The sequence below is a fragment of the Gymnoscopelus braueri genome, assembly GCF_963280865.1.
Source record: "Gymnoscopelus braueri genome assembly, chromosome: 9".
NCBI lineage: Eukaryota > Metazoa > Chordata > Actinopteri > Myctophiformes > Myctophidae > Gymnoscopelus > Gymnoscopelus braueri.
Genome location: NC_137610.1, coordinates 18,570,093 through 18,592,743, shown reverse-complemented (window position 1 = coordinate 18,592,743; position 22,651 = coordinate 18,570,093). Strand labels below are relative to the sequence as shown.

The window sequence follows — 22,651 nt, the reverse complement described above, 5'->3', positions numbered from 1 at the left end:
TCAACCTTTTCTGGCCGCGACTCCCCAAAAGAATCATATTTGAACTGGGGACCCCCCGTTTTGTTTGACTCGGTTCCACAGATAAATATTGTGAAAATAGCTGATCTACAAGCTCACAACGCCTCGCAAGGCTATTTTCAAAACATGTTGCCTCTTATATTATTTGACAGTTTTATAGTATAGTTTGTTGATTACTTTGGATGCAGTAGGCCAAATGGTCTTTTTCTTCTTTGGGGGACTTTTCTTAAAAGTCCTTAAATTGTCACTTCACTCATCTGGGGACCCCCCCTGGTGGTCCCGACCCACAGGTTGAGAACCACTGTTCTAGCTGGCCTGGGGTTGACAGCCTTGTGCCCACCACCACCACACTGTCACTGCAATAACGCCACAGATCAGTGAAACCTAGTGAAGGGGTGTTTCCTTTACAGTGGGGAAACCAAACCGGTTACACACTAAGGTTGCCATGTCCGCGTTTTATAAGCGACTTTGGCCTTGTTTTTCTGTAAAGTTGCTTGCAAATATTGGTTAGTTGCGGGTTGTGTTTTTTTGGGGGGGGGGCTTGTTTCGAAAGTGTTGTTGCTTATTTGGTGCTTGTTTCCTAATGTTGTTCAAACCAGTGGTTCTCAAACATTTTCATGTCAAGTTTAATTTACATTTATATATTTGTCCACCGACCCCCCCCTCGCCCATCTAAAAATATGTTGTGCTAGGGACCCCCGTACAATATTTGTGTAGAAATATTCAAAATATTCCACATTTTATTGCAAGAGTTTTTGAAAATAGCCGATGCATAAATTATAGGTTTAAAAGTGCTCATGTGGCCTATTTCTTTTGGGCTTGTTTTCCTGGACCCGGTTCCTTATTACTAAAAAAAAAACTAAACCTGGCAACACTGCCCACTGACCTAGCCACCGCTAGCCTCCCTGCCTGGCTGACTGAGGTAATAGCAAGCTTTTACACAGGATAATCTCATCTGTTTGCTGTGGTATATTAATATTCCAGCCATGGATCTGAACAACATCATAGCGCAGCTCCAAGCGAACAACGAGGAGGAGATCAAGCAGCTTTTGAACCGGTTTAACCAAGAGGTGAGGTGTTGATTCTTCAACCAAAACAAACCCTGGTGCTAACGTGTTAGCTTCACATCGCTAATGCAACGGCTTCTGATCGTTAAACTGTAGCATCGCAAGTTGTTATAGCTGGAATAGGGAATATTGGAACATTTTCGTTATTACACGTTATTATTTGAACACCATGCGTTTGAATCGATCTGTGTGGAGATATTGTGCTCTGTCTGTGGAGGAGCGCCCTCTTCTAGTTCAACACTGTGTTAAAGTGATGGATGGCTGCAGTCCGATGACAGCTACAGTAAACCAGTGGTTCTCAGTCGTTTTCATGTCAAGGACCCCCATCTGAAAAGGTTTTGTGCCAGGGACCCCCCAGAAGAGAAGATTTGTGTTGAAAAAAAAATCTAAATGATTCAAGTTTAAAAAATATTCTTTTTTAAAATGTATTCAAAAATAGCAGATGTACAAGCTCACAGTGACGTTCTGTGAGCTTGTAGATCTGCTATTTTTTTGAAAAGCCAATATTATGAATTGTTACATGGATCACCCAATTGAAATAAAGATTGAATTGATAAAGTGGTTAAAATGATTGTGATGTTATATTATAACTACTTTTGCTGGGGACCCCCTGGAACCCCCCCAAGGACGGGCCCCTGGGGGTCCCCGGACCCCCATTTTGAGAACCAATGCAGTAAACGAAGCTCATTTGCTGTACCACACACACATCAAAGGCTATTTTGGCCACAGGACGCGTTAATCGCCAGTGGTCTCAGATTAAATCAAATCTTCATATTACTCATTTCAAAAGCAAATTTCATGACAGATCTTCCACAGTGTCCAGAATGAGCATCATGTTTGTCTCTTTCAGAATAGCCACACTTTCACCTTTGACCAGGAGGAGGAGAATCTGCGAAGTGTACGTACTAAACTTTTCAATATATATATTTTTTGGGCGGTTGATGGCAGCCCTGTAATTGATATATGTTCGCCCTGTAATTGATATATGTTGGTTGATTGCAGCCTTGCCTTTCCTACTGTCCCCATGTAGGAGCTGTGTCAGTGTCTGCTAGCAGCACTTGGGAGGCAGCTGCAGCCATGCTGCCAAAAGGCCTGCCTAGAGACACTCCGCATCCTGTCAAGAGACAAGCGTGTCCTCGGCCCCGTGGCCACCAGGGAGGGCATGCTGGTGCTGGCCGAGCTGGCCCGGCTAAGGTTGCACGATGGCGAGGAACGAGGCGACAATCAAAACGGCCTTCAGGAAGACACCCAGACCGAGGCTGAGGAGAGGGTGGTCGTCGAAGCCTTGAAGTGCTTGTGCAACGTAGTGTACAACAGCACTGCAGCGCAGCAGGTCGGAGCAGATGTGCAGTTGGCTCGGGGTCTGTGTGCACGCTTACATGCCATCCGTATGGGCCACCACGAAGTGGGCCTGTTCACACTGCGCCTCCTCTTCCTGCTCTCTGCCCTCCGACCTGATGTGAGGGGAGGCTTGAGGAGAGAGCTGCACGCGGTGAGAGTTCTAACAGAGGTGCTAGAGCACACCTTGGATGTGCATTGGGTTGGTCAGTATGAAGCTGCCCCTGCCGAACCTCAGGCCCCACCCATCCCTGCTGAGGACAACGAGCGAGCCATGGAAGCTTTGAAAGCATTGTTTAACCTCACACTACCTGACACCGGTGATGAGGTGAGTGCATTGTACTTACAGTGTGCTCTCTTAACTGAAATATTATGTTCTTAATATAATGTACGTAATACGCATCTTGGTGCAATGTGATAATTTGAATGGTCATTTTGATTATAGACAAGTGTGTGTGTGTATCATCTTTTTTAGTTTTTAATCGAACACATTTGAGAAATAAACCTGCATGGTTTGAAGGCTATCATTTAAATTAATCGGTTTTAATATCACTGGTTTAGTGCTTCCAAACTGGTCTGATCCCTTCTTTAGCCCCAATAAGAGGTTTATCATCTATCTGACCTGGCCAAAGCCCTAGGGCATCTTCTCAGCATTCTGTGATTAGTCAGGGAGAATTAGTCAAGATGATCCTTCAGTGCTCCGTTCACCACCTTTGTGCTAAAAAACAGCTTATTGTCCCACACTATGACACTGTGAAGGAGGGCTACGTTACATCACTACAGACACACCAACTTGAGTCCCGCCAAAAGTTCTACACATTTAGTTTGCCGGATCTCTATGAACAAGGGCAAGGCATGTGGTGCATTTAGGCCTCATACAGCCATAATGCAGATGCTCCTCTTCACATCACACATTGTGAAGGGAGTCTTATTCTCTCTTCATGCATGATAGGTCTTAATATGCTCAGTTGAAAACCAGGAATATTTGGACTATGGCTGAGAACCACTCTTTTTAGGTTGAGGAAATCCAAAATTCCTCTAATTTCTTTTCTTTATCACCATAGTAACGGTTTAAGGGATGTTATGATTATCTTCTTTGCTTCTCTCTCTTAGAATTTGTTTCTGCGCTTCACTCTCGTTTGTTTACTCTCTAACCCTTACATGTTTTTAAAGGACAATTCCGGGCAAAAATAACATGTAGCCACATTTTCCTAATATTTTATGTGTAAAATGCGCTGGGCAACAATCGTTGCTTCCTTGAGGTAAACATTACAACCACAAAATAATTGTGGTTTTGTGGGATGTGAATAGCCTAAATGGCCTGAGGAGTATATGTATATCCTGTTTTAAGCTGGTGGGACAGGGGGAGCTGTGAAATAATTGTCTGATTCAATCTTTTACACATAAAATAATAGGAAAATAGAGTAGGGCTAAATGTTTTTGCCCCGAGTTGCCCTGTTTAACTTTAGTTGTTCTGATACCAGTATTGGAAATTTCTCAGATACAGCCTAAAATTCTGGATGGAGCATCAGTGAGTACATGAGTCTATGCACCAATCTGATATCACTTAATTTATTACGTGATTATAGCTGATTGATACACAGGCAAACAACAACACTTGCAGTGCTAACATGGCATTCATTCTCTGTATCCACCATGTTTTACGAAGGGGTTAAACTGAGCCAGACCATTCAACAGTAATTAAGAAAGTCAGGAGTGGCTTATTATTGGCATACACTGAGCAATCCCCTTTTTGGTAGACCCCTGGGTGATGGATTGCTGAGGTGGAGCACCACACCTACCGCCAGCTCCCAGTACTTCCTGCATGTCTTAGTTACCCAAGACATGCTACTCATACGCCGAATTGGCAGTGCCCGGTATCGAACCCAATGGTATCGGATCTGTACTCACTGTTGACCATTAATAACTCATTCCCTGCCTAGAACGTAAAAAACGTAATTATATCCAATTACCAATTCTGCCAAGAACGTAAAAAACGTAATTTTATTTTTTTCAATTATTATTTTTCATAATTTGACCCACATTTTTCAAATTTGACCCAAAGACCAAGGAGGTATGATTTTTCGAAGATCTAGACTCCTATCCACTTCCTTGTTAACTTAAAAGTTAAAAATTCTGTATCTCGGCTCCTGAGTACTTTTTTTTTTCAATGAAAAATCTCTGGCAGTGGGCAAACGCGACCAGAAATAGTTCAGGCAGTGAATGAGTTAAGCAAGTTCAGGTATCAGAATTGGTATCTCGAACGAAACAACTTTATCAGAACATATCTAAAATATATTATGGAAAATGTACCTGATTACTTCTTTCCCTGTATCCCCTGGATTTATTTGTTTCCTCTGCTTCATGCTGTTGTCCATCCTTTATTTGATAGGAAGGTGACCATCAGCTTCGCCTCATTGCAGCCATCATGCGTCATCTCTTGCTGTTAAAGACTCAGACAGAGGAGAAAACAGAGGAAGCACACAGGTTCGAAGCCCCTTTTCACCACTGCCCTTCACATTGTCATTCATTTGGCTCCATCTTAATGCCAAAATATTAGAGGTGTAACGATATAGTAACTAAATCGAAAAATCGTTTTGAATTTTCAACGATCTACTATATCGATATGCAAACAGCAAAATATCGTATCGTTTGACTTTGTATCGTATCGAATCGTTTTGCAATGCAAATAATCGTATCGAATCGTTTGCTATAATTATGCTATATTCATTTTTATCAATACTAAGTACTTTAAAGAAGAAAAAAGAGAAAGAGGGGTTTATATCCAGTATCCAGGTATATATCTTTCACACAGAATTTTTGGGTAAATAAATAGTTACTATATCGATTTTAAATCATTGAATCGAATCGTATCGTTCTAAATTAACCTGTCCTGTATCGTTCATGTATCGTATCGACTAAATCACTGAACCGAAACGTATCGTATCGTTCTAAATTAACCTGTATCGTTCATGTATCGTATCGACAACCAAGTATCGTGATACGTATCGAATCGTTGTTAAAACGTATCGTTACACCCCTACAAAATATGTCAATGTTGTTCCTTACTTTCAGTGATAAAAGAACTACACCACACACAGTGGTCCCTAGTGCACACTAGGAAAGATAGACGTATGAACCATGTTTGGTGTTACATCCTTTGGTGTTTCTAGTTTCTCATACTGCTGTGGAAGTGTGTTCTTTTCATTTTAATGTAATGCAAGAATCCCAAGAATGTCTGGCCACAGACAGAGTGAAAATGAAATGGTGTCACGTAAAAGTGATTTACGATGCACCCCTTTGACCTGTGAGGTGAACCTGTTTCAGAACTTGGTCACAGTGGTTTTGCCCATTGTTTGGAGGAGGCTTTGTTGAAGTTTGTCTGATTTGATGTAAGGCCCCAAATATGAGACGGGAACACTGTGACTGGAATGTAAGCCTTGTTTCATTTATGACATTCAGTGCATTGGGGTGCGCCGGTAGATGACCACATCAGTGAATCAACCATGTAATCCTACAGTGTCCCCAGTTCGATTCCAGGTGGAGCCTTGTTGTGCATGTCTTCCCCCTCATCTGCTATCCTATCCAAATAAAGCCAAGTGGCCAAAAGAAAAAGAAAACAAGTAAAACTAATAAGTGTATATATATTTTTCCCAGTATTTCTTTTTTCGGTATGAGTATTTCATGTAAATATGTGTGACATATCTGATTCTTAGGTCTTAAAAGGTGGTGTAAGTGGTATTTGGGGGGTAAAACAAAGTATTTTGTTAAAAAGTTAAAACTCTGTATTCTGATTTCTCTAGTAATCAGAATTTACATTATGATTACATCAGGTGGGTCACCACCTTCATCCAATCAGGAGAGATTACCCACTTACCAGCTTCAATTTGATAGTGTTCCAATTGTGCTCATTTGTTGATTCAACAGAATCAGCACTTCCAATTTCACTTGTTTATCACATGTATCATGTATGAGTACTAGCTCCAGATTCGATGAAACCGATATCCTGAATTTAAGGTGTAATTTCTGTTCACTAAAGAGCTGGAGAGACCCCTGTTGCTGAACCAACAAACACAACAGGTATAGCAGGGGAGCGTGTCTATGTTCCCCGCTTACCTAACCCTAAAGGGGAACATAGAACCCGGGGAACATAGGGATGACCCCTATAGCAGTGGTTCTCAAGTTCCTTCGGGGGTTTCCAAATGGACTCTTACAAGTCTGGTAACTCTGAGAATGTACAAATGGTTCCATTTGTACACTCTCAGAGGGGCGGTCATTGACATAAATAAAGATTGAGAACCACTGCTCCATAGCAATGATTATTATCAGAATATAGAGCTATTGAACACTTACTTTAACAAAAACAAAATATCCCTTGTCTTACAGCACCTTTTTCTTTTCTTCCCAGTCATGCGGTGAACCTGCTCAGTAACCTGCCTGTGGCCTGTCTGGACATGCTGATAGAAGTGCCTGTCCAGGGAGGGCAGGAGGAGTACAGTGGCAAGAACATGGATGCTGTACAGGTGCTGCTCGACTTCATGGAGAAAAGGATAGACAAGGTAATAGTCCAGTGGTTGTGAGCTTGTATATCTGCTATTTTTGAATAGCCAATGTATAAAATATATATTAAGTGGTTTAAATGATTGTGATCCTGTATTAACCAAGGGGCCAGCTTGAGATTTTTTACATTGACTCTAATACGGAAGAGACAGTTCATATGAATGGCCTGTAGTTTCGCTGTTTTATCCCTGCTGGTGTCAGAAAGAATATTCTCTCAATGCAAGCGGATGGGTTTTTGACGAACTTTAGACTTGATTTTCTTACCTTAACACATCCACCGCCAGAGGTTAATCTCATAATGTACTCACCAGTGCCAAGGTGTTTTTGTTGTTTTTTTGTTTTTTTCATGTCGCCATAGATCTTGTTAAAATCCTTAAGATTGAGCGCTACACAGTCTGTTTACATCCGCGAGATCTCCCTGTATCTCCCAGTGAAAACCACGTGTCAAACGGGGCATCCATGTTTGAGTTAGAGCGGATTACGTTAAACAGTGAAATGCGAGGAGAAAAAACTACAGGAAGAGAATTGAGTTTCAGTTTCGTCTGTAGAATGGGAGCGGGCGTGAGCGTCAAAACCGGATCCCAAATAATTCTATTTCCTGTCATCAAACCGGAAACGGAAGTGGATCAAAAAAATTCCGAAAGTGCACCCGGACCGCGCATGCGCGAAAAGACCGCAGCCCGTAGGACTACGGGCTCGGCGCTTAACCGTTGGATTTAACGGCCCGTAGAACTACGGGCCCGGCGGTAAAGGTGTTAATAAACATTGTCATAAATACTATATGCTTCCAGTCGCTAATTTAAAGTCTCCTTTCAAACATCATGATATGCGTTTTGCTAAATTATGGTCCCATTTATTTTGAATTTGACAATAAAGTAGGCTATGCTCTAGGAGGGGTGTGATGATTTGATTGACAAGCTACACAACCAATAGCATTCATTCCCCGCCCCCGCTCTTGATTGACAAGCTACCCAACCAATAGCATTCTTTAGGGATTGATTTCCGGTTCCTATTCCTGGTAGCTTTTTGGCATATATTAACACATCGACCGCCAGAGGTTAATCTCATAATGTACTCACCAGTGCCAAGGTGTTTTTGTTGTTTTTTTGTTTTTTTCATGTCGCCATAGATCTTGTTAAAATCCTTAAGATTGAGATTGAGCCGGTCTGTTTACATCCGCGAGATCTCCCTGTATCTCCCAGTGAAGATCGCGTGTCAAACGGGGCATCCATGTTTGAGTTAGAGCGGATTACGTTAAACAGTGAAATGCGAGGAGAAAAAACTACAGGAAGAGAATTGAGTTTCAGTTTCGTCTGTAGAACGAGGGCGGACGTGATCGTCAAAACCGGATCCCAAATAATTCCGTTTCCGGTCATCAAACCGGAAACGGAAGTGGATCAAAAAAATTCCGAAAGTGCACCCGGACCGCGCATGCGCGAAAAGACCGCAGCCCGTAGGGCTACGGTCTCGGCGCTTAACAGTTGGATTTAACGGACCGTAGGACTACGTTCTTGGCGGTTAATGTGTTAAAGATGGCGGATTTCGAATTAGAAAGTAGAAACCAGAGGTGTGGCTTAGTCCATTCTTTTTATACAGTCTATGGTATTAACACATTTTGCTGGGAACCCCCTTGAACCCACCCAAGGACCTCTGGGGGTCCCCGGACCCCACTTTGAGAACCACCGTAATAGTCACCCTGAATAATTACTAGGCAGGCCAGTACAGGAGTGGCTGGTACACAGGCTTGGAAAGTGACTGGAAAGTTATACTTATACTCCACTACATCTCAGAGGCAAATACTGTACTTTTGATTATTACAAAACATACATTAACCACTTAAGCCCTATTGTACAGTGTAGTGTATATTTGGATGCATATTTGTAGATTGCTTTACTTTTACTCTTGTAAAATTTGGAAATCAGGCCTTTTACTTTTAACAGAGCATTTCCATATTGAGGTATTGCTGGAAGAAATTGTTAAGTTTAAATACTTGCCATATCATAATGCAGTTAGGAAAATACGCAAATGTAGACAGTTTTCAGAATTTACCACTATTCCAACATTTCATTTGGTGCTTTTAATGTATAAATGTATTTAAATCTAGTCTTCATACCCAATGCCATTATTATGAAAAAAAGAAAATGCCATTATTAGTAGCCTGAGAGGGTAAGATTCACATATCCAGTCATTTATTTCCAACAGAATGTTGGCAATTTAACACATTTTAAATCAATCATTTTCATAATAATGTAAAAAATATAAAGGGCTCCTGCTCATCAATAAAGCAGAATGTTTCAGTGAGCTGGATGAGCACTGACTTGGTCACCAAAACCCAGGGAGCTGCATGCATGGCTGTGTATTTTCCTTGGTTTAAGTACGATTAATCCTACTGAACAACTTGTCAACAAATATCCTTCAAGTTACCCATCTCCTCATTTCTGATGCAAATTGTCGCTGCTGGGCAGAAACCTTGCATCTCCATATTTTCATTTTTTGTAAATTAATGCCCTTCATTGTAAAAGTAGCAAAAATAGCCAATTGACGCATTGTGAGCTTGTAGATCTGCTGTTTTTGAAAGATTTCTTAAGTGAAACATATTTAACCGATGAAAAGTATTAACACAAGCTTGTGATTAAATAACTACCTTGGAACAGGTTATTTTTACCTGGAAAGTAATGGTTTTGAACCGACAGCGACAATATACACCCGGTAACCACAGCACACACACTAGAGCTGTAGCGTGTCTGTGTGGTCAGGCTTTCACGTCCCTATTTTCTGTCTCATTCTAAGCAGGGTTCAAACTACAAGGAAGGACTGACGCCAGTACTGAGCCTGTTAACTGAGGGCTCCAGACACCACAGGGAGATACGCAGATATATCAAGGCTCAGGTAATAATTGCTCCTCAAAATGGAGTCAGTTATTTCAAACTTGTCATCAATAAATTCTGTATTGGATTGCTTTCTTCAATTTATGTAATATCATAGACATAGACTAATCATATGGAATGTATATTTTGCACACGTCGGGCCATTTCTCAAAATAGCTTTTTAAATGTGAAATGATAAACCACTTTCGACCTGGTGCCCCTATTTTGGGCATGTCATTATAGGCAAATAAGTTCCAACATTTTTACAAGCTCGCAATGCTTGTAGATTGGCTAATTTAGCTATTTGTGATATAATACAGTGTAATGGGGCTTAAGTGGTGAAAAGCTAGTAATGTCCTAAAACTAAACCAAAGCAATAATGTGATGGTGTCTATTATACTTCTTCCCCCTCAGGTGCTTCCTCCACTAAAAGATGTGAAGATTAGGCCAGAGATCGGCACCACCGTCAGAAACAAGTTGGTTCGGCTCATGACCCATGTTGACATGGGCGTAAAGCAGAGTGCTGCAGAGTTTCTCTTTGTCCTCTGCAAAGAAAGTGGTGAGAGAAAACATGAAGATAGATGGACAAAATGAGAGGGAGCATGCATTGTGGTGTTGACGAATGGGAAAATGCAGTGTACGGACAGCATGAGTGCTAAATAACATCAACTCCAGTAGATGATTTATTTATTTTTTTATGTACATGTCAACACCACCATGTATTTGTGGTGTTCCTTGCAGTGGACAACCTGTTGAAGTACACAGGGTACGGTAACGCAGCAGGACTCCTGGTGGCTCGAGGACTTCTGGCAGGAGGCAGAGGCGAGACTCAGTACTCCGAAGACGAAGACTCGGACACAGAGGAATACAAATCCGCTAAACCCTTGTGAGTGAAGTGTGTGTGTGAGGGGGGATTCATCAGCTGGCCTCAAAGTGACCCAATCGTTTGATGCCATGTGTATGTATTATCTGTGTAACATTTCAGACGTGTGCTATGCGCACCTTTCCCTTTTTGACCTGTTTCTACTCCTACTGTACCTATTGCAGCATTAATCCCATCACAGGCCACGTTGAGGAGCCACTGCCCAACCCCATAGAAGACATGACGGAAGAGCAGAAAGAGTACGAAGCGCAGAAACTCGTCAACATGTTTGACAAGTTGTCAAGGTAAACATATGAAAACGAATGCTTTTGACAAAAGCCCCCCAAAAACACTCGAGTGAGATGAATCATTATGAGATATTGTCTCTTCAACCCTGTTGTATTCATGTTGACCTTTTCCTTTAGGGAGCAGAAGCTAATTCTAGTCAAAGATGACGCCCTGGACAAAGGTAACACTGAGCGCGCTCCCTGCCAACCGGTTCATTAAAAGGAAGAATCTCCTGCCGTTAGCCCAGCGGCTTCAATTAGGCCTGGTCTTCCAGCATGCCGCCGCATTCAGCCACTGTAAATGGAAGCTGCCGTCACTCCTGTGCAGCATCATTACCAGCTCTCCATTAATTATCACCTAATTGGTGCGCACAGTGGGCTGGCAAGGCCTTAGATCCTTTATGTGACTCGTTTGAGATTTCTAATAACATATGTGTGTCCCCGACTTTATTCACCTTTTCTTCATTCTGAAGAGCCAAACATTGCGCACACAGGGGGGTGGACTGACACATGGAGGTGAAATTAGACCACCAAAAAAAAAAGAGAACTTTGGTGTCATCCCCTGGAAAAAAAAGCTGACATTGTCATTGTCAAGTCAAAGAGAAAGGGGTTGAGTTGTAATGAGACACGTGTGCCCACAAGAAGCAGATTCCTTTTCAAGGCTGGGTCCCTCTTTCTTCTCCTCGCTCTATTCTGTTGTGTGTCACTGTAAAGGAGACGTGGTCATGAGGGAGAGTCGCAGACAGCAACGCCACCCCCACTACGAGCTCTCGGGAGATCAGGCAGTGCCCTGCAAGAATGTGCTTCCCCAAACTGCTTAACTGGTCTCCCAATTAGCACATATTCTGACTCCCATCCCCCAGCTCTTACATCTGCCAGTACCAGGCAGCCCCCTCTCAGCGTTCAGGGGGATAGGATGGATTTTTGGACTAATTGGGATGAGAGAGAGTACCACACAGGACTGACAGGATTGGGTGTATAAAAGTGTTTTTTCTCTCTCTCTCTGGTACACGTTTTCGCTCCGTGCCTTGTTGCTGCCAGTTTTACCCACTGCCATTGCATGAAGTAGGGCACAGGTGGTTAGGGAGTTAGACTTTAATCAATGTTAATTGGTCTAGTATGACTGAAAGGTGTCACTTTTATTCTTCTTATAACTGTTTTCTTCACCGTGGGCTTCATGCATCATAAAACGGCTCAACGGTTCCAAATAGTTGCGAATGATCATTTCCATGAGGCTATATCCTTTACTTATCACACATTATTCACTGGTCTCTGTGGGGATTATTTCACTTCATACTTTTCTCGTTTTGGAAACCTGTGGTCGAGACCTTTCCCAAAACTGGCCAATTCTAATTTCAGAACAAACTAGGAATTACACGATCATTGATGTTTTCCATCTGCAAATGGGATCTTTTTAAATCTTTGATTGGATAATTCTCTGATAAATCATCTTAGAGGGAAGTGGTGACACACAGTGCAGATATAATTGGATTAGGATGGAGGGGCAGCCGCGGCTTTGAGGAGATTAGACTGAGGACTGATCCTGTAATTAAACTGCCATAGAAAGGAAAGGAAGGCCAAGTGGGGGTGGGGGTGGGGGTGGGGGTGGGGTGACCAAATAGGGGCGAGCGTCTCTGAAAGGGGAGGACTCATCTTCCAAGGGTCCTTGAGCTTAGGAAGGGAGTAAAGGTGTACAACAGCAGCCGAGGGCCTCCTCTTAGATCGTCCATGGTCACAAAGGGGGTTGGACTCTAATCAAAGCTATACTGTGTCTGCATCACGTTAATTTGGATGTGTGTTTTTTAAAATCTGCCTTTTCATTTGTGCTCCCAGCATTGGACCTTCTTCCACCTGTCATGGAACAAAAAACAACTGTACACAGTGCTAACATTCTGGTCTATGTGCCCATAGGCAGAACCTGATCCGCCCCATGGGTGTTAGGAGGGACGGTACGCTAGCACCACTAGACGAAGCTCTGTGTCAGCCAGCTGAAGACAGCTCGGGATCAGACTCCGACTAGTGCACTCCGGATCCGGGCCACCTCTTCCAGTATATGCGCTGCACTGGCCCTAACACTGGTCTAACTATAGGGGCCCATACCCATAAGCCATTCTCTAAAAGCAGAGTTGGACTTGACATGGCAGCAACACATTCTGATGGCACCCTTTACACATAGGTGGTTGTCTTCATTACTGTTGATGGGAGGATTATTTTTTCCTTTTCATGCACCTTTTTTTTATTTTACCTATGTTGACAAAATAAAAAGTAGATCAGTGATGTACTGAATCGTATATTTCACTGAAAGCGCTATTGCCAAGGTTTGACCAAGTGTCATTGGTTTTGAATAAGAAATTATCATTCCTTACTGAGGCTTATGATTTTAAATAGTTTTAAATGTTCCTGCTAACTGATGTTGATGTAAACTATTTATATGGATGTACTATACAAGTGCACATTATATACAAATTTATGAATAGAATTATATAGCAAGTGCTGTGAGCAGCGCCTAATCAAGCAACTCCTAGTTTTAAAATCAGCGTGGCTGTCTGTTGTGGAATGAAGCAAGAGGCACATTTAGATGTAAGGCAGTAGCTGTTTGGGGAGTAACATTTTGGCTGTGTAAACAGTATAGTAGCTAAATGCAATGCCATCACCTTAACTGTTATAACTTAAAGTGTATCATTTGTTGTTTCATGTAAGCACATTTAAGATGAACAGAGATGCTGCAACAATTTCCTGTGGTGGATGAATAGTGTTTGGATCATTTCTGCCTTACCCATTGTGGACTCTTAAGAAATGTGTATTAGAAATGACTTTTCTATTCATGTATTTTTTTTCTTTGATCAAGCATGGCGTTAAATAGGTCCTCAGACGTGTATGCTTTTTCTATATTGAAAATGATTTTATATAGATCCAAAAGTATGAGGTTTAAAATCATGGTTCTTTTAAATTGATTGCTACAGTTTTAATAGATGTGTGGGTATCAAATTCTGTTGAAGAAAACTGCATGGTTGAGTATGATATGGAACAGAATTGGTACCTTGAGTGTATATCTTTCTGCTTTGGGTGACTGATAATGTTTCTTAAGCAAAACACTTGTGGTAGTTTTATTGCCAATTTAAACACTGGAAATTTGCCTGAAATCTTTATCTGTAGATGTTTTACCGTTTTGTTTCTGGGATAAGCAACATGCCAGTCAATTGATAGTACAGAATAGCCATGCTTTACCACTATTACCTACTCACAAAATACATTTCTATACAATTGTGGACTTGGATTATTACTTTAGTCCTTGTGTCACCTCTGGAGTCCAGCTTGTTTGAAGTTACACAAAAGATCAGGTTTTCACACCTTTGAGTCACAGACGTCATGGCTATACATGGTGAATCTATGAAAAATTACAGTTTTCCTTGCCAGATTAGCCTCTGATGTTAAAAATCACATTTCTGCTCCTGTTACAGTACAAGCCTAATCAAGCCAAGACAGTTTGAGCTTTGCACAATACGTGGATGAAATGCATGTTGATCACTTTTTCCCACAACCTGAAGAATATAGTGGGTTAAGAATAATTGTGTTCTTTTTGTACATTGTTTGCAAGACCGAAGGTGTAACCACACTTTTTATATATGTAGTGAGGCTTCTATTGCAAAGTTATTAAAACTGGAAAATAACTTTTTGTTTTGTTTTGTTTTAGGGAGGGGGGAGGGGCAGAAACAAAGATACTGCATAAACTAGTGTTTAAAAATGAAGCTTACATTTTAATTGGGTGGGTGGGGCGGTAAGCGACCTGGCTAATGGATAGGGGGCACTGGCCCAAAAAAGGTTGAGAAACACTGGCATAAACAATATTGAAGAAGTCGAATAGCTAAATAACTTTATTAAATATATTTTCTTTAGTATGACAATGAATGAAGTGCTGTACTGCTATAAAAAAAAGATCTGTTCAGAACTGAAATATACACATGCTTGCGTACTCAAACATGCAGGCATACACTGGCGCATACATGCGTACCCACTACCCATGTAATCCTTTGTCAATAGCAGAAAGCTCAACTATGAAAATTCATTACATAACAAAAATTACAGGTTAAAACATTTGAACTCTCAAGAGGAGACAGACACCATCCAAACCTCCAATGTCTTCTGAACTAAATGGTGAAACGTATTCTCAGTTGCTTGGGTTAGATGATGTGGAGCTCTTGCAGTCCGTCTCAGAATCGGTCTCACTGCAACTGGTAGTTGGACTTTGAGGTCCTGGTCTGGACTTGGGAGACAGACTACTGGATTTACACTGAAATGGCTTCTGTTCACTCCCCAAAGGACCACTGCTTACCAAGATAGAGTTGCTCTGAAAAGGAAACAATATTGGCCGAGTCACACAACATACTTTACAATCTAGAGAAAGTGACTTTATGATTCATTAAGTTAAGCTTGTCAAATAGAGCAGTGGTTCTAAACCTTTTCAGGCCGTGGTCCCAATTTTGGGGGGGTCACCCCCCCCCAAATGATCATATTTGAGTGGAGGCATTACATTTAGTTTCACAGATAGATATTGTGAAAATATCCGATCTACAAGCTCACGTGTGTTTGTAGATCAGCTATTTTCAACATTTTCGCCTCTTTCTTATATTATTGGCCAATGTTTGACCAGTTTTAGTAGTATAGTTTGTTGATTACTTTGATTGACGCAATTATGGTCTTTTTTCATTTCATTTCTTTTTGGGTTTTTAAAAAAGTCTTAAAAGTCCTTAAATTGTCACTTCACTGTCATCCCAGGTTGAGAACCACTGAAATTGAGTACTAAACACTACAATAGATTTTATTAGAGGTAAGAGGATGAAATCTACCGGATTGTCCTGGTTGCTCATCAGGTCTTCGATCTCATTGTGCCAGCCGAGCATGTCAGCGAACTTCCTGACTGTATCCACCAAATCACCCAGTTCCATGTGGTCTGTTCGCCGCAGGGGCACTCTCTCAAAGGGGCCCACTGCGTGGCGGTTCAGGAGCAGACGCGGCACTGTGGACTTCACCGTGTTTACCAGGCTAGCAAATGGCTCAATCTGTAAACATTTTGGTTTTGAGAGACCGAGTCTGACATTCATGTAGTGCTAATAGCCATTCATTATTTTCTTCGATTAATTGAATGATAATTGACGAAAACATTCGAATTAATTTTTTTATAGTCTACTAAAGAAATTGTGAAAATAACCGATCTACAATATCACACTGGAGCTTGTAGATCTTCTGTTTTCACCTGTAATGTGCCCACAATAAGGATGCCAGTTTAAAAGTGGTTTTCAAAAAAACCTAATAAATAAATAATAATTCTCGATATTTATTAAAAACGATTATAATTTTTATAATCAAATCAATTAGTTCAATTCACTGTTGCAATCCTAAATTCATGTGCTTTGAATCCCAAATCCTATAAATAAAAAGGACTGACACTTAACCTGTAAGGATGTGCCCATGATGATTAGTAGGTCGGCTTCGGCGAAGTCTTTAGCGTGCAGGAAGTACTTCTCAGGAAGGTCCTCTCCAAAAAACACGACGTTAGGCTTGACTGTCCCAGCGCAGAATGAACACGTGGGGACACTGTCGTTCATAATGGCATGCTGTCAAACATGACAATTAAGGAAAGATTCATCATCACACACATGGTTATTTGGACAAGGTTTGCTGGGTTGACGAGAGCCAGACCTCACCTTAGCCTCCTCGGCAGGATATGGTGTGTAACACAGATGACAGGCAGCCGTGTCAAAACTACCATGAGCCTCTACAAGCTTGTCATCTGGGATGCCACACACTGGGGAAAAGATCAACAGGTAATGAGAGGAAATTAGCAACATGACCTTTTGTTCACAAGCATTTCATTGTGTCAGTCAGATTAGAAGTAACATCCTAAATATTTGCCCATAACCACTTAAACCCTATACTTAGTCTCCTAGTAGGGATGTAACAATGCATCGTGAGACAGTTAAATAATGTGACGATTCATATTGGTGAATTGAAAAGCGTTTTTAAGTAGTTAATCTAGTTTTGTGTTTGCTTTTTCACTGCACACAATCATTTGTCTTTGGGAATGCGACACCATTATACAACGGAGTATAAAGTAGGCTTTAGCGGTAAAGTTGTGAACACAGCAGCGCACTGTTTGCACAGTTCATATGACAGTGAATAAATGTTCCAACTGTTAGATGTTTTTGTTTCTGGTGTAGCAGCACATCCGTCCTCAGACATGGACAGCTCCCCGCAGCTCAGCTGTGTTTGTTTTGAGAAAGTGCCTCGGGGAGGACTGTTTAATTTCAAATGGGCTTCACTTCTGGGAATTGCAGTTATAAGAGATAACAGTAATGACCATATAGCTACCACTGGTGTCGCCAAAAAGACTAAAAGAAAACGGTAGACAGTATAACCTGACCAAGCCTGAAGACAGCAGTCTTCAGGCTTCACAATGCGACACGTTGTGAGCTTGTAGATCTGCAATTTTCTAGGTCGTTTCACCGTCGTACAACAAAGTATATAATACATATACTATACATAAATGTACCATTCTTTAATTTCATATAGAAAAAATAAGATAAATAAAGTACAGTATTTTCTAGTTTCTGTCTGACAAATAATTCTAATAATCATAATTTGCCTATAAAATAATCATAATTTGTCTATAAAATAATCATAATTTGTCTATAAAATGTGTCGGGGAAAAAAAGAGCGAGAAAATCATATCGTGAACCAAGGATTGGAAAATGATGAGTTGAGTGAATCGTTACATCCCTATATGCTTGTATTTCCCTCTAAACCAAATCTCTTTGCCAAAAAAGTTCACAACGTGTCGCAACACTCAATGTTCGACCTAGAATAGGGACGCTAGGGTTCACGTTTAAAGACCTCCACTCACGTTTCTCTAGACCATCAATGTTCTGGGTGTACATCCTGAGAAGCAGGCCCTTGTGATGCAGCATGCGGATGAAATAGTGGATGTAATTGGGCCGATGACTACCAGGATACAGCTCCTTGGCCAACGAGAAGAAAGGTTGCGGGTCATCAGAGAAGTAGTCGATGTTGAAGACAGCTTCAGGATAAGGGATGTTGTACTTCTTCAGGTTAGCATACAGCCCTGTTCCCGGCGTTCTTTAAGTGGGTGAGATCAACATACAGTACATTTATAGGTTGGTATGGAGAGAAATGATAAAATTAAAAAAAAGAATCATCCATACAGACAGAGATACAAAACAGTAGAGAAAAAATCTGAGAACCGAAACTCAAGTGACTTACCTGAAATCTGGGATCCCACTGGCCGTGCTGATCCCGGCCCCAGCCACCACCACTACACTCTTACAGCGCCCTAACTTCACTAGTCGAACCACAGATGCCAGACCTCCCCAGGACGATGGTTTGACCGCAGGCTCAGATGGACAGCCCTGAGTCGATGTAGGCCCAGAGGGCTGACTTGCCTTCGTAGGGTCACTGCTACACTTGGACATATTTCCTTCGCTAAGGACAGAGCCCAGAACAGACCGTACAGTATAAGAAGTATAAAAGACCAAAAGGAAAGTGCTGCACTGGGTAACAATAATGATAGTACTTATCAATATATACTTAAATTGTGATGCCCTGGTAGATATATACAACACAACGTTCTACCAAAGTTCAACGTTCAACGTTGTGTTTTTGATTTGAGAGTTGTATTTTTGATTTGACATCTTTATTGACAATGATCATATACACAAAACATACAACTGCACATATGTGTTAACATGGTGCCGTATGTATAGGCTTACCTTGCAGACAGAATGTCCCGTCCACTCACACTCATCAGGCTAAGGTCCTGGGCCAGAGCAGAGTCTGTCTGCTTCCTGCGTTGTTTTCCGTAGAAGCCGGGCCCAGGGTCCTGGCTCCGGATCCCGTCCGTCTGCCTGGCCTGGGTGGTGGAGGAACTGCGGGTGATCCTGGTGACAGCGGGATGGGAAGACTTTTTATCCCCGGTGGACCTGGACTTGCTCATTTCACCACCTGTTGAGACCAAGAAAAAAAAAAAAATTACCAGACTAAACAGATTTAAAATTCAAGTCAAGTCTCCTCATTATTGTACCATTAGTCATTAATACAAAATGTTGTATTCCATTTGCATATAAAAAATAATGCAAAAGCTTCCAAAAATGCAAAAGCTTATAAATTACTTAGTTTTTCTTCTAACTAGGCTAATTAGATATTCACTACTTTTTTGACAATGAAAACATGCCCCCCCCCCACACCCCCCCTCCCCCCGCATCCTTCCTTCCTCGCATTCTGACCCATATTTAAAAAGCTGTTACAATGAAATCATCATGGCATTCTATTATGTTCTTCCCCTTTGCACAGTGAAAAGCAGAAACGTCTTAAAACTGTCAGTGCTTGAACAAAAGGTAATGGCCGTAATATATTTAGCACCCCCTCCCCTCCCCTCCTCAGCAGCTATGCTAATACGGTCCACAGCTGTGGCAGCTTTACTGTTCAGGGAAAAGAGAAGAGCAGAATTAAGGGGGGTGGGGGGTGAGTTAAAAAGAGGGGTAGCAGACAGTGGTGAAAGAGAGCCCTAGATTGACTGTGTGTCAACAAACCCAGCTGGAGGAGAAAAGAGGGTGCCCCCTAAAGGCCCCCTCAAAGTGAGGAGCAAGGGAGAAGGGGGGGCATGTGGAGATAAATGATACAGAGGCAAGATTCAATAAAGAGGGGACAGAGGAGGAGAAGTGAGAAGAGAAGGATGGGAGGGAAGGGGGGGTCCTTTTTCCTATTCTAGCCCTTCAAACAACTTCCATGAGGAATGAGTTTTAGTGATCAGCGAGAGAGAGAGAGAGAGAGAGAGAGAGAGAGAGAGAGAGAGAGAGAGAGAGAGAGAGAGAGAGAGAGAGAGAGAGAGAGAGAGAGAGAGAGAGAGAGAGAGAGAGAGAGAGAGAGAGCGAACGAATAAGGAAACAAAAGAGCTACAACCCATAAAACATGACTGCTTCAGCGCAAAGGAAACTAGGAAAGAGATAAGACAAGCTTCTCTGTAGCACCTTATCGTCTTCACAAGAGAAAGGAGGAGAAAAGGAGGGGCTGACTGGAGGCTTACAGACATCACCTGAACAATAAAATACTACCTCCTGGGATATTTAGAGAAATTAGAACGAGGGGTCTGTGAATGCAAGCCTTTTCTGCAGCTGCAACATTGAGAGAAAACTTGGGTTGGCACAAAGTGTGATTTGTGGCAGATCCTTTGAAATGTTTTGAGAAAAAAAACGTTCAACTTATTTGATTTTAGGCGCTCAATCTTCTTTCACATCACCTCCTAAAAGGCTGATGCCTCTACATTAACACTCCCCACCACCCCCACACACACACACACACATCCTACAGAACTATTAAAAACAGCAGGGGGTGGTGAGTCAAGGCTTTTGTCTGTGCTTCCTTCAAAAAGACACTGCTGAGTACAGGCAATAAATCACCGGGCCAGTTATTAAGGTCCAACACAGATGGTGCAGTGTAGAAGATCCCAATCCAATCATCTGACATGGTCACACCACTGAAAGTATTTCAATAGCAGCAGAATCCTGTATACAAAAGTTAGGCTACACAGTCAAAAGTAAGAGACATTTTACATATTTCTTATGTTATCTTTTTTGTATAAGAAGATACAAATGATTAGTATATACAGAGCAGAAACTATAAACAGACTACTATTTATACTATATATACAGAGAATCAGGTTTGACTGCAGTTCCATTTACAAATGCAAAGACCACGGCACAATTTGGGACAAATATCTATGGAAGCCCATTTTCACCACTAAATACATGCCTCACAATTCTTTTTTCTTTCCAGCCAACATTTTGAGTCTTTAAAATTTAAAATGTTCCCTTGCAATTCCAACAAAAACTCAATGTTTTTGTGAGAGACAACTGCGAGAAAAACACTAACAGAAAAACGAACTAACTGAAATAAAATAACTGATTTTCAACTGAACCTACGTGATTTTCATCGAGCGATATGGTCTTTGCTAAGAAGCATAAATTAGCCTTAAATCTTCTCTGGCCCCACATTGAGGTATCGTAATAAAATAAAAAAAGCAAAAAGGAAGGACACGGAGCGACAACTCAAGTGGGACATGAATAGTAATGTCCAGCTGATGCGTGCTCAGGGGGTCAGCCTTACATCAGTTTCACTTGTGAGGGAGGGAGAATAGTTGTCCACTGCTAAAGAGAGACTTAACTTGCTTGAACACGGGGGCTTAACTCCAAAAGGGGATGTTAAAAACCAACATGGTCACTGTGGTTGTAGGAAACCATGGTGAGGAGGCTAGCAACAGGCTGTCAGTAACGGAATGAGCAGTCTGGCATAAGCGCAGCACAGAGAAATTATGAACCACACAGCTTCAGATGATGATAAACTGAACGCCATTTCAGCAACAAATTAACAGGAAACCAGTTGGATGCTGATGACAAACTGATCGTCATTTCAGCAGCAAATTTAACAGGAAGCCAGTTGGTTGGATGCTAATGATCAGTATTATCAGTCTTCGATGTCAGGTTCCATTTGCAGGAGGCTGTATATATACAGTACATGTACATATTCTCTGCTTTTGTAAAATTAAAAATATAATAATGAAAAAATATACACACATATATATATATATACACACACACACACATTTCATATTTTCAAATGTCTCATTTAAAGATACCACGAGGCTAATTGATTATGCAACATGATGTTGCTCTGATCCAGTGATTGATCCCTAATGACAAATAAATCCCCGTCTAAATGACAAAAGGTTTCAAAAGGATTTGAGAACCCTCCCCTTGGCTGGCCTTTCAGAAGACTTGCTCTCCCACCTCTCCTCAGTCTAAAAGGCTGAATCCAAATGTGGTCCCAAGCTCCCTGCCACAGCATTGGACCACCACGGGTGCAAGCCCCTCATATGAGGGTTACAGTAATCTAATTACAGCTGTCCCACAACACTGAGCACCTCCTCAGTGTTCAGAACCACCCACCAAAACCAGTCTTTTGGCTAATCCTTTTACAACTAGAAGCGGAGACGAAAACACCTCCCTGGCCAAAGTGTCCACCATTATAACCACACAACACCAGATCCCTCATTGAAAACACAACACAGATGTGGTTCAGATGTGGAATAAGGCCCATCAAGCTACTTGATGTTTTTTCTTTTTTCAATGTGCATTTTACAATCGCTTCAAAAATACATCATAGGCTTTATTTAGGCTTATATTTATATATTTTAAGTTCAATTCATATAGAAATTCTTAGTCATTTCTGGCAACTTTTAAGAATAAACTGAATAAGAATGTTTAAAATCATGAATGAAAGATGAAGCCATAGAAGGAGAATTAAAACAGGCTTGCTATTTCATATTATCCCTTCGCTGAAGAAAATATGGTTTATCAGGCATTCATACATAACACAAGGAAGGTTTGTATGAAAAAAGTCTTATTTCAGAGGGTACTAGTAAGTGATATGAGTGACTGAGTGAGTGAGTGAGTGAGTGAGTGAGTCACTCAGTGACAACTGAGTGAGTTGCCCTTGAGGCAACGGGCCTACTTGCGGACCACGCAAGTTGGGAACGATGCAAGTTGGGAATGCATGCACCCGGAATATGCAATACCCATTGTA

General features: G+C 41.5%; 2 protein-coding genes across 4 annotated transcripts in view; one reads left to right on the top strand and one right to left on the bottom strand.

Moving 5' to 3' along the window:
• The first annotated feature begins 899 nt into the window (after positions 1-899).
• ric8b (RIC8 guanine nucleotide exchange factor B) lies at positions 900-14,268 on the top strand. Of its 2 annotated transcripts, none has more exons than XM_080438804.1 (10): positions 900-1,088; positions 1,936-1,983; positions 2,116-2,751; positions 4,816-4,910; positions 6,832-6,982; positions 9,777-9,872; positions 10,265-10,409; positions 10,592-10,736; positions 10,898-11,017; positions 12,911-14,268. In XM_080438804.1, exons 1-10 carry the CDS (start codon positions 1,005-1,007, stop codon positions 13,017-13,019), a joined length of 1,629 nt encoding a protein of 542 aa, XP_080294930.1. In that variant the 5' UTR covers positions 900-1,004; the 3' UTR covers positions 13,020-14,268. The 2 variants fall into 2 exon arrangements, with proteins under 2 accessions (XP_080294930.1, XP_080294929.1); XM_080438803.1 differs by having other exon boundaries at positions 9,774-9,872.
• Positions 14,269-14,845: 577 nt separating this feature from the next.
• LOC308092713 (NAD-dependent protein deacetylase sirtuin-3) overlaps positions 14,846-22,651 on the bottom strand; it is an 11,652-nt gene continuing 3,846 nt past the window's right edge. Inside the window, exons 2-8 of one of the 2 annotated variants that reach the window (XM_080438805.1) lie at positions 18,784-19,015; positions 18,278-18,496; positions 17,901-18,133; positions 16,705-16,805; positions 16,453-16,614; positions 15,847-16,059; positions 14,846-15,347 (exon numbers count right to left, since the gene is read on the bottom strand). In XM_080438805.1, coding sequence (XP_080294931.1) covers positions 15,168-15,347; positions 15,847-16,059; positions 16,453-16,614; positions 16,705-16,805; positions 17,901-18,133; positions 18,278-18,496; positions 18,784-19,007 — 1,332 coding nt within the window. In that variant the 5' untranslated portion in view covers positions 19,008-19,015 and the 3' untranslated portion in view covers positions 14,846-15,167. Of the gene's footprint in view, positions 15,348-15,846; positions 16,060-16,452; positions 16,615-16,704; positions 16,806-17,900; positions 18,134-18,277; positions 18,497-18,783; positions 19,016-22,651 lie in introns of those variants that run through there. The other variant, XM_080438806.1, reaches the window with a different exon arrangement.

Excerpts from the sequence above, each read along its gene's own strand:
- ric8b (XM_080438803.1), top strand. The coding sequence starts at position 1,005 with ATGGATCTGAACAACATCATAGCGCAGCTCCAAGCGAACAACGAGGAG. Across the intron at positions 9,873-10,264 it reads GCAGATATATCAAGGCTCAG|GTGCTTCCTCCACTAAAAGA; the intron begins GTAATAATTGCT and ends CTTCCCCCTCAG. Across the intron at positions 11,018-12,910 it reads ATGTTTGACAAGTTGTCAAG|GCAGAACCTGATCCGCCCCA; the intron begins GTAAACATATGA and ends ATGTGCCCATAG.